Source organism: Pygocentrus nattereri, chromosome 18, assembly GCF_015220715.1.
Source record: "Pygocentrus nattereri isolate fPygNat1 chromosome 18, fPygNat1.pri, whole genome shotgun sequence".
Taxonomy (NCBI): domain Eukaryota; kingdom Metazoa; phylum Chordata; class Actinopteri; order Characiformes; family Serrasalmidae; genus Pygocentrus; species Pygocentrus nattereri.
Window position 1 is genome coordinate 22,752,642 of NC_051228.1, and position 16,359 is coordinate 22,769,000.

General features: G+C 39.5%; 1 protein-coding gene across 1 annotated transcript in view; it reads right to left on the bottom strand.

Annotated features, from left to right (window-relative positions):
• Positions 1-10,467: 10,467 nt before the first annotated feature.
• Positions 10,468-16,359, bottom strand: part of arl15b (ADP-ribosylation factor-like 15b) — a 71,429-nt gene continuing 65,537 nt past the window's right edge. Inside the window, exon 5 of the mRNA XM_017708157.2 lies at positions 10,468-12,325. Coding sequence (XP_017563646.1) covers positions 12,173-12,325 — 153 coding nt within the window. The 3' untranslated portion in view covers positions 10,468-12,172. The remainder of the gene's footprint in view (positions 12,326-16,359) is intronic.

Below are 16,359 nucleotides of genomic sequence, written 5' to 3' on the forward strand. Positions count from 1 at the left end.
CAGATCTGGCACATACACGGTTAGAAATAAAGGTACCATGTAGGTACATGATTAGTTCACCAAGGTACAAACAATGTAAATGTACCCTCAAAGGTACAGCAGTGGTTTAAAGGTCCAATTGTGTACCTTAATTAAGGTTTTATTAGTGGTAAAGTAGACATTTGTATCTTTTTATAAACTAATGTTTTAAAAGAGAACAATAAAATAAAAAGCCTGGAGACGAGGTGTGTGGAATCAGTACAACTTAGAAAATATAATTACAATGGATTATGGGACAGTTATGTTCCCTGACTAAAGGTACTGAGATGTACCCCTGAGGGTCCCACCACAGTGACAAAAAGGGTACTGCCTCAGTGACAGCATCGTACCTTTTTTTCTGAGAGTGGTGGTTGGTGTAGTGTAGTGGATAACACCTGTTCCTTCTATACTGTAGACTAAGGTTCAATCCCTAGCTGGGTAAGCACCCTACACTATACCAATAAGAGTCCTTGGGCAAGACTCCTAACACCACCTTCGCCTACCTATGGAAAATGATCAAAGTGTATGTCGCTCTGGATAAAAGTGTCAGCCAAATGCCATAAATGTAAGTGTATACTGTTAAATGAGAAGAACTAATGGATGCAGCCTGGATCTGGCCCACATACTGTGAAGTGAGTAGATCCAAGGGATCTGGCCCAGCTCTGGCCCATATACTTACATTTACCATTATGCAGAGCGACTTACAATTTGATCATTTTACACAGGAAGGCCAAGGCGGTGTTAGGAGTCTTGCCCAAGGACTCTTATTGGTTTAGTGTAGGGTGTTTGCCCAGGTGGGGATTGAACCCCAGTCTACAGCATAGAAGGCAGAGGTATACTGTAAAGTGAGTAGAACCAAGGGATTTGGCCCAGCTCTGGCCCATATACTGTAAAGTGAGTAGAATCAAGGGATCTGGCCCAGCTCTGGCCCATATACTGTAAAGTGAGTAGAACCAAGGGATCTGGCCCAGCTCTGGCCCAAATACTGTAAAGTGAGTAGAACCAAGGGATCTGGCCCAGCTCTGGCCCAAATACTGTAAAGTGAGTAGAACCAAGGGATCTGGCCCAGCCCCTGCCCATATACTGTAAAGTGAGTAGAATCAAGGGATCTGGCCCAGCTGTGGCCCATATACTGTAAAGTGAGTAGAACCAAGGGATCTTGCCCAGCTCTGGCCCATATACTGTAAAGTGAGTAGAACCAAGGGATCTTGCCCAGCCCTGGCCCATATACTGTACAGTGAGTATAACCAAGGGATCTGGCCCAGCTCTGGTCCATATACTGTAAAGTGAGTAGAACCAAGGGATCTTGTCCAGCTCTGGCCGATGTATGCAATGTGTGCAAGTTTAATGGCTGTGGTCCAGATCTGGCTCATATATGGCACACAGTTACGGCTGAGTACCCACCTTGGTGCCTGGCCCAGAAGTGGCCCTGCAGGATGCCACTCATTTATTGCAGAACATGCAAAATATTAGTAATATTTCTTCTTAATAATCGATGTGTTAACAAAAGCAATTTCAGAATGAAAACTCCATGTTGATTTTGGTTAAATAAATGAAAAAAAAAAACAGAAAGCTTCACCTTTGTGATCAGTCATTATCTGCAGTGTTTGTGTTTACATCTTCAAGGACATATACTGCTGGGTTAAGAACGTAATTGTAGAATGTAAATCTCAGACATCTTATTTAAGATCAGCGATGACAAAAAATGTCTGAAAAATGATACTTTATAATTATAATATCAGAAGCAGTCTGAGGAATGAAGACAGTTGTGTATGTCCCTAAAACACAGGCGTCAACGCATTCAGTGTGTCTTTATAAAATACATACATTCCTGAGATCAAGCCAACTGTGTACGTGACACTGTTTTGCAATTTATTGCAAATTTTGCAATTCTGCTGTAACATGAATGATTTTAAATTCAAGATTCTCTTTATTATGTTAAACATGGACCCTTTCTGGGATTTGCACCGGCTCCATCATGAGCTCACGTGGGTATATTATGACCATTTTGCTTCGTTTTGCATACGTTAACTTTTACCAGTGCAGAATCCCTTAAACAAAACAAAAAGCCAAACATTTAGAATGTATTCACACTGTTTATTGTGTATCACAATTATAAACATTCAAAGTAGAAAAATACTGATGCACAAAAGCAAACACATAAAGGCTAGTGAATACACAAGATAAAACATGCGGTGTATGTTTTTTTTCTTAATTTCATAACCTATGGTAATATATAATAAATAATCTGTGTGAAGAAAAAAAGTTTGAAGTGATTTGTTGTTCAAAAATGTATTTAAAATGCTAGATAATGACAGTTATTCAGTGACTAATAATAATAATAATAATAAGTTAATAAATAATAATAATAAAAACCTACCCTTCATAAACATTGCTAAAATTCTAAATCCGTCAAAACCTGTCCACTTCCTGATGCCTGAGGAAAGAGGAAAAGCACTCCACAATCATTTACTTCTTTAACGGACTTCCAGATAACTAAGTATAACTTTTTGTGTTATACTGTAAAACAGATCCCTTTACCTGGCATTCTGGAGCAACACCACTATCAGCATTTCTTTGGAAGGTGTTCCACTGTAAGCAGTCGCAGAACCCCAGTAACAGCTGGTCTGGAACGGAGGGTTTAACTTTTGAAACTGAATTATGAGGCAAGAACTCCACAACTGCAAGATCTGTAATCAACAAGAAAGGTTTTGTTCTAACAAACATTAAGAAATCCATCATCAAAAAAAGCTGCTAACAGGTCGAACTCATGTAAAGCACTCCTGACAATGAACCAGGAAATATGACCTCAGGTGAACGACCACAGCACCTGTTTTAAACTGTTTTCTTCTAGTTTTACTGACTGACGCAGAAGGCAGATGTGTGCATATAAGAGGACTTAACACTGCTGTCAAGGCAATGCGCTCGCTCCGAGATAACCGCAAACTAACATGCTCCATTACGGCACAGCACCCGAAAAGCACCCGCTATTCCGCTAAATGCTCAGTCGTTAGCTGACGTTAGCTCGCGGTTAGCACTTTAGCTCGGAGCTAGCGCTTTACCTTGGTTTAACGCGTTAGCTCCGAGCTAACCCGCTAACCGCGAGCTAACTACTCTGAACATTTAGCTAAAAGGAAAAGTTTAACATTATTCACGAAGAATTAGCAACGAAGGGTAACGTAACTAACGTAAACCTTGAACTGGCCGACCTTTTCATTAATCTAGGATAGCTAGCCTGTGCTTTTCCACTGTTAGCTACAGTTATAACGTTTCATTTTCCATACTGGAACAATAGTTCGAAATATTTAATCTCACTGAACTAAACTTACACATCACAAATCATGTTAGCGTATGTACATGGGATTTTTAAAAGTATACTTACCTTCTTGCTCTCTGTCTTCTCCTCGGCCCGGCTGCTGGCTTGTCCTTTTGAAAACGATGAACTCGGGCGGGAAAATGAAATGAGGGATTTAACCCTTACAACGAGTGTCAGCTGTGTTCTGTAACTTCAGTCATGGGCCACTTATGACATGCCAGACATTGGCCAAATGTACTGAGGTCTGTCACAGCATTAAGGTGTGGCCCTCTTCCTTTATCCACACTGTTGGGCCACAACATTTATGCCAGAATAGGCCCTTAAAAGTAGATATGAGTTAAAACCATACACAGCTGTTCAGCATCTGGCCCAAATGCCTAATATCCATCCTGAACTCAACCAACACTCACGTATATAAGCGAGAATCAGCCCAGAACAGTCTGCTATTCCAGTGGGCCACTTATGGCATGCCAGACTTGGGCCAAAAGCACTGAGGTGTAAATCAACCGAGCACGAATCTGCCGCAACTTAATAGTGCTGTGGCCCTTTTCCATCAGCCACATTGTTGGGCCACAGTACACATACCAGAATTGGCCCTTATACGTAAATATGAGGCAAAACCTTACACAGCTGTCCAACAACTGGCCCAGTTGTGGCCCACATGCCTAATATCTATCCAGAACTCAACCAACACCAGAACAGCCAGAATCGGCCCAGAACTGTTTGCTATCTGGGTAACTAAAAGAGTGAAGTTGACTGACTGGTGTTGGAGTAACAGAAAGCTGAAATGAAGATTTACTAGCTTGCTTGTTATGTAGCAATATTTATACTTTGACACCTTAATGGTCTCATAATTCAGGGCACCCAGTAATATGTAGGGGGAACATGTACACAGGACAATGCACCGTGTTCGTCACTGGACGCAATATTCATGATTTCCTCTTTTCATTTTTCCTATAGAGGAAAACGCATAGACATGACACATGACTTCAGAGGTCTACAGCACAGTGGAGTTTTACTGAGCTTTACAGTACCCCAATCTAAAGTGCCAGCCACAAGCTAATAAGTAAGCACACGACTAACTGAGACACGAGATAATGCACTAGTCACTAGAGGTGGGCAATATGACAAACTGTTATTGTTACTCATTTTGTTCTTGTGATAAGAATATAACAAGAAAAGCTTCATCAGTACTTAACGTTTCATTACCAAGAGAGCATAGTAAGTCCTGGATAATTTGATTTAGTCCAGCACAGTATGTGAAAAGGAGAATCAAAATCCAGTTTTTTAAAGTGGCAGTACTAGTGCAATTGTGGCTGTGTCAAAATATCTTTATATATCGTGTATGTGTAAGTCGCTTTGGATAAAAGCGTCTGCTAAATGTAATGTAATGTAATGTATGAATCTGGAAAATGTCTGGAATGATTGTTATATGTTTTTATATCACAATCCTTTACATATCACCCACCCCTACTAGCCAGGATACAATGATACAATACTTTGTGATACAATACATTATATGGATTAGTTTCACAGTAGGGCTGAGTACTTCAGAGTAATTACTCAGACATTACTGAATTCTTTAAACTGAATAAAAAGCCTGCAGTTTTAAGCATTGATGTGATGAGAGAGGATTGATCGTATTAGTTTGAACCAAATGGTTTGTCTGTTGGTAGATATGAATGCCTTGATTCCTTGGGTAATTTGTTAGATGGCTCATCTCCAAAATGGTAACTTTACAGGAGGTGGCAAAAATGTTCTTTACCTATAATGGATGTTATTAAAAAGACATTTAAATAGTAGTTTTGAAGCATTTCTGTTGGACCATTTGTTATGAAATGGTCACACATTGTGAAGGACAGCTGCCATTTTCAAATGATGAAAAATTGAAGATACATGTTTTTTGTCGGACACCAACAAAATGATACATCGTGCAGCTTTAGAGTGATGTGTTTGCGTGTTGGAGGGAGCTCAGGGCATGCTGACTAGTTCCTGGTACTCTGGGTTGTTTATCCTGCTGGTCAGCTGGAGGCCAGCGTGTATGTTTCTCTGGCAGACGTGGCCCACTAGACCCCCGCTGTGGCTCCCATAGGAGATCAATATAAACGTGTGAGCTGGTCAATTCCTGTGAGACAGAGGCAGCGGTCAGCTAGGGTCTATGTGCGTCCAGTTTGTACCGCTGGCACTGAAAATAGAATGAGAAATGTACTTCGGGGTGTATTGAAAATGTACCAGTCAAAACAGCCTCCCCGCTCTCTCTGGTTGTCCAGGCAAACTGAACACATTTTTTGCTACAGATTCCACATGGATTAGGCTGGCTTTTATTTTGGTTTAATATTTTTATGTTTTTCGGGTTTTTTTTCTTTTGAGGAGAACCTTCTGTGCCCTCCAGAAATGAGGGCTGGTGTTCGAAGTGAGATGAAAGTCCATGTGTGTTAAAAGTTCTGAGGGCTGCTTTCATAACTTTTTGTAAATGCTCTTCATTTGTGGTGGCTCCAGTTTGTTTTGAGTTTTTAAAATGATGGCAGCGGAACACAGGGGCCCACCAAAAAAAGCGGCTAAAGCATTCTCCGACTTTTAACTTCCATGTGAAGCCGCTAATGGATGCGGGATTTACTCGGAGCGAAACGCAGAGATGAAAACACCATTAAAACGGATTCCAAGCAATTAGCAAACTCAGGACCTATAGCTTTGAAACCTGATTACAAAGAGGCCGAATCCATTGTTTCAGTCTTTATGAAGGGCATGCTTCATTCGCTTCATGGCGATAAATGCCAATGTGGGAATGGTCTCATCACGTGCTGCTGCGCATGCTTCATTACCCCTCACTCTGGACTGATGGCCAGCCCGACAAAGAAATGGACATGCCGCCCTTACGTCGTGTCCTTTTGTAAGACAGTACAAAGCTAAATGGAAGTCTGTAAGCTCCCACTGATTGGTGGAAGCGTAAGTGCTCTGTAATTAAGCTTTATTGTGTTTGGCCCTGAGAACCACAAATATGTCCATTTTATTTCATTGGTGGTGTGGCTAGTGTGATTTGTTTTTATTTTGTAGACAACAAACATTGGCAAAACACTTATAAGGCATGCCTTTTCACCCAAAAGGTCAATGATTCTGGTTTCTGATCACCACCACAAACACATCTCACAAACCAACACCACCTAACCATTATCTTATATATTTTTATCCTATCATAATAGGTTCCAAAAATGACTAAAACCATACATAAAATTCCCCTTTCACCCATAAGGTCACTAACACAACTCACAAAGTAAGACCACTTAAATATGTGTTTGCAATCATATATATTGCAATGTATATCTTTATCTTATTGTTATATCGTCCATGACTAAAAACATACGTAAAATGTCCCCCCCTTTTCCCTAAAGGTCAACATAAATAAAAATTAAGACTACATAAAAATGTTATATAACATGTGATCTTATATGTATTATTTTTATTATATATATTTTATATCGATCATCTTTTTATGTTCCAAAACATAAAAACTTTAAAAAAAAAAAAAGCTTTTTATCAATGTAAAAAAAATTGGAGTATATATTTTTATCTTATTGAATCTGCCAAAAATGACCACAAACACACAAAAAGTCCTTTCTGCCCAAAACATCAATGATTCCTATTCATGATTGTAATCATGTCCCACAAAGACCACCTCAATATTTTATCTTTACATCTGACAAAATTGACTAAAAACACAAGTGTTGTGTCCAAAAGGTCATTGATTGTAGGTCATGATCATCAATGGCATGGTCCATAAAAAAAGCCGACCTAAATATTATGTCTTTTTTAGCTTATGTGTTGCATTTTATATATTTATGAAAGTCTCTTTTTGCCCAAAAGGTCAATGAGTCTGGTTCGTGATCATATCCACAATCAAAAGGTCAATGATTGTGATTCACAGTCATCATGTCCCACAGACTACAAACACCTAAATACTACATGTTTGAATCTTTTTTCCATTTGACATCCTTAAGCTTCCATAAACTATGCCTGTCTGCATCTGGACGTCATTAAAACTTTCAACATCGCAGTTCAGATCAGCAGCTTCTCCAACAAAAACACAAACTGGCTGAGAGTTGCAACAGAAACTAATTAAGACTGAGAGCGAGAAACTTTCTGAGAGTGGCCTGCTATTGTACAGGTGTAATGGAGAGGGGAGAGGAGACATTTTTAAGAAGATTAACGTAATTCTGGCTGCCAGACCGACACTGGATAAAAGAGAAGAACAGATTTAAAGTTTCTGTCTTGCAGACGGCTTTGTGAAGTTGTTCAGACATGGTTAAAGTTTAAAGATTAATCCCAAGTGTTCATCTGTCTGCATACTAATATTTGTCTGGGACGGCGGGTGACAGAGGCAGTTTGAAATTCTCTCAGATTCTTTCAGATATGCTCTTCTAGCCAGACACATTGTCTCAATACTTAAAGAGAGTTAATATCTGAGAGGGTTCTTTTGTCACAAATTCATTTACATTTTATTTTGGCGGAGAAAAGTTAGGCAAAGTCTCTGAAAGCATTACTGGAGAGGCTGAAATTTCTCCTCAACAACTTTGTCTGCCTTTATAATAACTATGGGAACTAAATGGCATCCTTCACTCTTCAAAATGAAGGTTCCTTGGAGCGACAACATAGAAGAACCACTTTTGGCTCCTTCATCAGCAATCATTGAATGGCTGGTTCTTTACGAACCACTGAAATATACGAGTGTAAAGAAACTCTTCAAAAGATTAAAGAACCTCCACATGTCGGAAAACATCTATCATCAAGGTTAAAAGCTTGTCCAAGAACTGCATGTCCAAGTCCAGAACCATTTAAGACCCTTCATTTTTCAAGAACGTTGGACATCAACAACTCAATCATCAAATCAATAAAAATGAAGAACCGTATGTTTCGAATAGATAGTGGACAAACCGTGCGTACAACACGTCGTGACCCTGCTGTGATGTTTCAGACGCTTGCTCACAATTTCCACATAAAACCATTCCAAGAAGACGGACAGAGCAAAACAGGCCTCACTTAAAAAAAAAGGACGGATACTAAATGCTTCTAGCTTCAGAGCCTGATCTGACTTTGATCCACTTTTCCATGAACTAGGAAGCAGCAGTAAATCATTGAGCGGAGTGAATGGTAACCTCCGGCTTTATGGGAACTCCTACAGGCTAATGAAGAGAAATGACATCCAGCATCCACACACCAGCTGGGTAGACAGAGCTGTAATGTGCATGACTCATTGCTCACAGAGGAAATCCTAAGAACAACGGCTCTGCCAGCCTAAAGGAGAAGGGCTCCCTCCGTTTGAATCCCGAGAGGATTCAGGCTGGTCCAGATGAGCAGGATAAGAGAAATGTCACTAAATGAAAGCTCTCGGTTTTGTTGCATGCCAGGGATGATCAGAGGAAACATGCCATGGCCTGTCGATGTGCATCCGCTCTGACTGGCTGGAGAAGGAACAGAAAGTCGACGTCCACTGTTGAATGAGCATTGTAGGAGATTAGTTATTTGGCTAAAAAAAAGAAATAATACATGTTAGGTGACTAAATCAACACCCACTGAAAAGCATTCATATAGTTATAGCACAGGATAATTTTTCTCCTGACAAATGAAAAATGAATTTTTCTACGCAGTGGAAAAGCCACGTTAAGTCTATTTTTGAACAGTGTGAATGCAGACAGAAGCGGAGCAGCCCGTTGAGTCGAAGTTAAAGGTATATCCGCACGTCAGCTGGAAAATGTGAGGCATATTTGGTTGAAGTGCAAAATACAGAGCACTGATTGGTCATGCTGATTTTAATGCATCCATAAAATACAGAAACACAAGCCAGCTCCGATTAAAAACACAAGCTGGCTTTGATTAAAATTCTTACAGAGTTGTAAATCCGTCAGTGTCTGACTCAGTGTGAAAGGTGCAATTCATGCATGTGTTCATGCACTTGATGTGCATTTTTTCATCCATAAAAATCTGAAAAGGTGTTTTTTGTAAAGGCTACATACAGAGGGGAACAACCACCACAACATCATTCCTGGAGAACTGACATATTTATATTAACAACAGTTACTAATGCTGATTTGCTGATTTAAGCACTTAATGCTACACAATCTAAATTCTAGAGATTTGGAAATTTGGAGCCCTTTCTGGTAGAAGTGTGTAATTGCATACAACGTTTTGTAACTCAACGTTCTCAGGCCCCCTTTCCTGAGTGGATTAATCTCATTACAATGAAAGAGAATGCCTGTCAAAACTTGGTGAAAGACACATTTTCAGAGGATGTAAGTAGTCAATTCTCGTCATTAGTGAAATGTTAATCTTATATAATTTTAAGGTGATCCTCTAAAAAGCAGGATAACATGCTGGAACTACTCCAACGATCTAGTTCTCCTGACAGGAACAAATAAGCAGAACTCTATCAGGTTCATTTTTTCCCCCTCCGATATCCAATCCTGCATTTTCTACTGATATTACATCGATAGTGATACCCATCTATACAGATACGCCATCTCTAGGTACTGGCAGTTTTAACTATTTAACAAAAATCTATATATTGTAGTCGGACACGTAGATTTATCAGACCATATTTGCTGACATGTTTTACTGTATTTGCAGGAGCAGAATGTTTAGGTAGTGCTGGGCTACTGTACTAAAATGTCTGCATTGTACTCATTTTACTTCCGCACTCTAAAACATCACATTTCTCTGTAATGCTAATCCAGATGGACTTCAATTTGTACATTTTATTAAGTCATATTTTTCACATTGGCATCAAATTTTACATATCTGCACTGGTCCAGAATTCCCATATTGATGCATCGCTAATTTTCAACTGGGTATCTAATCTGAACTTTCGCATACAGAGCCAGTTTCCCAACTCTGATTAAATCTGAAGTTAAACTAAGGATAGTATCCACTGGTGAAGGCTTAATTCATATCCGAGAATGCAGTCCACATTTAAGTGACCTCAGCTCTCCACTTCCATTACATTAACTGACTAGGGACTCTCTTGTTGAAGCAACTTGGCATTGACTGACTTGGGGTCAAGGCTAGAATGCCTGTAGGCCTCGGCAAGGATAGATCCAGGAACCTCTTGAACCCCATCCAAACCACCACGCCATGACAAAACATCACTTTTCACTAAATAAGAACAAAGACAGCATTTGTCCTTATTCAGCCTTTATTGTCCATGTTGCTCAGTGGAAATTATGCATAAATTACAATATATACACAGTTAGCAGTTTGTGATCGGCTTAAAGCCATCACAACGAAACTGCTAAATGTAGAGATTTCTTCCAGTACAAAGACAGGCACACTCTCCCCTCCGAAAAGATAAAAACAGAAATGGAAAAAAGACAAAACAAGACTGATCTGTAACAAATGTAGAAATTCTTCAATTACAAAAAGGCAGCTGAATTGGCCAGGAGGGTATAAAATGTTTTCTGAGTGGTAAAAATACAACAACACCAGTGTGCTGAACATACATAACTAGAAACACGACATGTCCCAGGTTGTCACTAGAGTTTGAGGAACACTTTTGGCTGCGGATACAAGACTGTGACACATAAGCAGTTTGGAGAGCGAAGGCTGAGTTCAGCCTTCAGTTTGGATTCTGGAAGCAGGAGCTAAAAGGAGTCCAGATAAACGGTGCACACTCCATCTGAAAGAGGCACTACTGACGGGGTGCGAAAAGGAGCGTTTTACATTCCAAGGCAACAGTAAAAAAAAAAACAAAAAAAAAAAACACAACTGGACTAAAACCTGAACAAGAACGCTGTACGGTATGAGAAAATCATGTCATCCATATAAAAGTGAAGGCTCAGTGAATTGGTTGTGTCTGATAGCTGTGCTATGCTAATGACTAAAATCCAAACTGGCACTACATCTGTTAGGTGAATCATTACTGTGATTAATTACTTTGGAGAGAGACAGTTGCTAAAACAATACATCTGATATGCTCTGGGTATAAAACAAACTACAGACTATCATTCAAAAGTAGCACAATACCGCACTGGCTTTGATGAGAATCCCTTATATCTTCAAAAAAGAAGCACAACTCCCCTGTAGATGCATCTGTAGCTTGATTTTTATAATACACAGAGAGCAGAGCCATGCATTTTTAGAGATATGCCATGACAAACAAGGATTTTCTATTAATGTTTGTCGGAGCAAGTGATATTTTCACTTTACGGCCACTGTCTACACTCTTTACGACTGTCTATATTAGTATATCAGTTACATCTACGGACTGATACGTGTGAGGATGCACTTTATCACTTTATCGTTTGGTTTAAAAAACACGTAGCACATAATTTAAGGCGTTTTAGTACAAACTTTCATCTTTCACACGCACACACATACGTTCACACAAACATGGTGCTAAATAGAACAATCTACAGATTAAGTAACTTTCCAGTTTCTCTACATACCAAGCAAGTGTTTAACTGTATCAGTTAAGTAGCCATGTGCAACTAGGTCTGAAATACAGAGAGGACATTTATAACCATATTTACTGACAATAGTAATCAAATGTTGTACGTTTACTGTACTCGGTTAATACAAAGTATCGTTGAGAGAAGATATCATACTTGAAATATGATAAGCCCCACTTTCTTGGCTGGCACGAATTCTTAAAGCGAAGGATTCGTGATGGACACACAATCCATGATCTTCCTCCTGCTCGGTTTGTTACAGAGTAACAGACGGAGAGAGTCTGTAACTAAGGTACTGTGTTCAGTGCTCTTGTAGAACGGGGCGTGGCCTCTATTGGCCTGTATTGAGGTGGTGAACTGTAGTGTCTGGAGTGAGGAATGCTGGGACTTGTAGTTTTCCAGCTCATATCCTGCCTGTCTCCTGGTCCTTCTCCTCCAGCAGATGGATTAGCTGGCTAAAGCTCTCTTTCACAGCATCCATGTTGTCCACTGTGCTGCCCTCCAGCACCCAGCTCTTCCCCCGGGCCAAAGGCTCCAGCTCAAAATATTTTTTGATCTGTTAAGAGAGACAGACAAAGAGGAGGGAATATTAGGGAAGATGGAGTAGAAGGAGACTGATCTGTTCAAGCACTGCAATGATTAAATATCAGTCAATTCTAGCAACAGGTAGTAACAGATTCACTGTTACTTAACAGAGTCCAAAAGTTTGGAATCACTTGCCATATTAAAAACATTTATTATATACAAAAATAACTTGTAAACTGAGATATCTTTATTTTTATAGACACAAAGAGACCGAGAGTTCAGGAAATATATTCAAAGTTCTGTAATTCTGTAAAGTTATTAAATGATATGTCATTTTTAATCAACGTTTTTTCAGCTGCCTTCATCTGACTTTTGAAATGTGATGAATACTGGATATTCATTTCATTGTTGCTTCATTCCAGATGTTATTCAGCTTTCTCAGTCATCTAGAATCTACAGCTTCAATCACTATTCTGGACACAGCTAACAATCTTCATTTTTAGTTACAGCTTCCTAATTATTTTAACCTGTGAAGTTTCACACGACAAGCATATTAAATTGATTTAAAATACTGATCTGTAACCAAATTGGCTATCTATTGTTAAAAACATGGACTCCAAGCTTTTGAACTATTCTTTTTGAGCTACTCTAGACACTCTATTAAAAAATAACGGTGCCAAAAGGGTTCTTTTTGTGCCGTGCCATAGAAGTACCATTTTTGACTCCCTAAAGAAAAGCTTTTAATAGATGTGTTATTGTAAATAAACATTTTAAAAGTTTATAGAAATTCCACATAATGTTTAAGGTTCTGGGAAGAACCCTTAAGAAGGTTTAGAACCTTTGTAATTAAGCGAAGGTTCTTTAAAGCTTTACATAAAATCACTTCTGTATAAAATACATTTGGCAAATGCTATTTTTACATGCATGTACTTACATGCACATTAATTACTTTCTCATTGTTTAAATCAAGAGTTTTTTTTTGAGGGGGGGGGGGGGGTACAAAAGTACTTTCTATGTAAAAACAACAACAAAAAAACCCACTCTTTTGAACTAGATAAAAGAACACTGGTTTGGTTCCATAGTTTGCCCGTAATGCCCCTAACCAACACATGGATTTGTCACTAGCACACCTAAAACCTATCTGAACGAAGCACTGACTAGCCACACCAGGTGTTGGATGACAATCACAATTAATACTGGTCTGCCTTGAAGAGAGGTTTAGAAAGGATTAAACAAGTACACCGAAGAGAAGTATACCTTAGAGAAAATCACTATTTTCTGTATTCATGGTATTGTATTTATTCTAATTTAAGTGTTTTTCTGAGTAAATAAAGGCTACCAAAACATCTGCACAGTAGTGTATATAATACATCTGGTGTATATTTTTATTGTACATTTTGTACTTACACATATATAACACATATGGAACATTCAAGTCACCCCACATCCTGACATATAAAAACAAGTCTGTGTGTGCGCATCTCTTTCTAAACATTAGTGTAATTTTATAAAATCAGTATTTTCAGCATGTCATTTAGAAATAGCAGCAGTTAATGCATTCATCTTTAAAATGAGCTCCAAGATAAAACAATGCAACCTTCATTCTACGAAAGTACCAAAGTTTCAAGCGTAAGGCATCAGCCAAAAGACATTCCAAAGTATCAACAAGGGCAAAATGAGCACTAAGCACTCTAACACCAGTCCTGGAAACTGAGCCAGCTGTAAAGAGGGAGCTGGATAGAGAGAATGGGAGAGTTAGATAGACACAGAAGAAATAAGAGCAAGTAAGACTGATCACATCTGATTCATCAAAGCAATTGTGATCAAGTGTTTTGGCACTTTTAGAGAAAGCAAGGCATGTCAGACATGCAAGGAGATACTGAATTGAGAGAGCGAGTGAATGAGCACGAGAAGGAGACTGAGCTAGAGAAAAAGGACGAGACTGCAGAAACACTCATGCACTTTTCCAAGTTCTTGGTAATACACAGCAGATTCATTAAGGAACTGCAGTATTGAATATTCCCCTGGATGCCATATTCTAACATGAGAAACAAATTAAAACCAGTCAAAAACTGAAAGACAAGTCAACAAGTCCAAAACATCCTTCCTTTTTCTATGATACAGACCACTACTGGAGAAAATCTCGGTAAAAGCTGGCTGGGTTTGACAGCGGATATTCAACAGCTACCATAAACAAACATTTCCTTCCATTAAACTCACAAAACAAAGCTTAAGATATTAAAGAGCGCTCAGAGTAAAAACCAGTCAGTCATGTTTAATTGCCTATTAATAAAGCATTATTTTGCTGAACATCTGTGGCAGAACACAGTCCAGTCTAACACAGAAAAGTGAAGACCACCAAGAGATTTGTAGACACTTGATCAATGTTTTTTCTGCAACATTGCTGTCAGGATTTGATTGCATTCAGCCACAAGAGCATTAGTGAGGTCAAGTACTGATGTTGGGATGATCAGAGAACACCGGTCCATTGTTCCAAAGCCCAATGCTGGGGGCTCCAGCTGACATTTGGCATTGGTCATGGCGACCTGAGGTTCACGTGTGGCTGCTTCAGAGCTTCCCATCAGCTAACTCTACTGTAACTCACCAATTAGAAGGGATGTCTGCATCCTTTTGTACAGTGACTGGGACCTGTTATTGAGTAAGCCCAATAAGAAGCCAAAGTTACAAATACTGCCCAAGTTTTCCCTCAATGATGACATGTCCATCTGTCAGTCCAAGGATCAGACAGAAAGAGACAGTCACCGAAAAATCTTGACCTTAGCTTTATAAACAGCACCCAGACATTACACCAACCACCCCAAGGCCAAGTCTTCTGCTGTTGCTGCTTTCACCCCACCTCCTTTTCTGAACTTTGAACTTTGGCTTGTGGCCTACAGGGTCCAAAAATAAATTAAAATGACCAGCCAGGCTCCTTTCATGTTTAGTGGGTCAAAAGACCAGACTTGCAGACTCATGTTGCTTGCAAACGTACTAAACATATTTATTGTGTGACCATGTTGTTTCCAAAAAGGGCTGAAGATATTTATTCTATAATTCATTGCATGTCATACTATGAACTTTTGCAAGGATTTTTTATTTGTGCATAAAGTTATCCAACACATCTGTATACAAAAAAAGAATAAAGCATAAGCCAATACATGGACATGCTGGACATGTTGGACGAGGCTGAAACAAGCAGTACATCAGCCCCTGGACACTACTTTTTGGCAATCAATGGAAATTCAGCCTGCTTGGCTCTGTCCTAGACCTCCTCACAGGGCAAAAAGGGGCCCTACGAGCCTACACTTCCTCACACTGGCTGTTCATGACCTCATCTACACCAGACTCCCCCAAAAAGTGCCAGTGTCAGATTCACACAAACACTGCAGCTAAGCTAACTGATGAGCCACAGACAAAAAAAAAGAAAAAGTCTGCCCTTTGAGTGTGCACCAGAGGGAGAGAGAACGGAAAAAAAAATTGAGAATTAAATAATCTAACAAAACATCCTTTGAGGCAAAAGCACCCCTATCATGCCAAGAATGTTGATTAAGATTTCCCTGTGTGAGACTTCATTGCAACAAAATTACACAATCCTGTTGCTGCAAAGAGCCTGAACAGACTTGGAAAGCACAGCCACACTTGTCTATTGTTTCAGAGTGGAACTCGTTCAAACCTCAAAATCAAATGCAACAAGTATACCAGATAAGGGGAGAGCCACTGGGAGCATGCAGACTGGACGCTAGTTTGTCTAATAGCACCGGTGCTGGAGCAGTGAAATGTCTGCTTGTCGTCACCACTTGGATAATGAACTGTCTGGGCCAGCATGGGTACCGGAGGGCATCGCGGGTAACGGGGGATAGTGTGAACAGTTGCTACACATGGTGTAGATAATGTGCTAATATGCGGAGCCAGCTCAGGAATGGACTCAAGGTCTTGCTTTGACAAAAACTGGTATAATGCCAACATTTGTGACAACATTTGACTCCTTCCAGACTCATGGTAGAAGACCAGGGTCTGTATTCACAAAGCTTTGTAGAGTAGAAGTACTGATGTAGGAGCAGATTC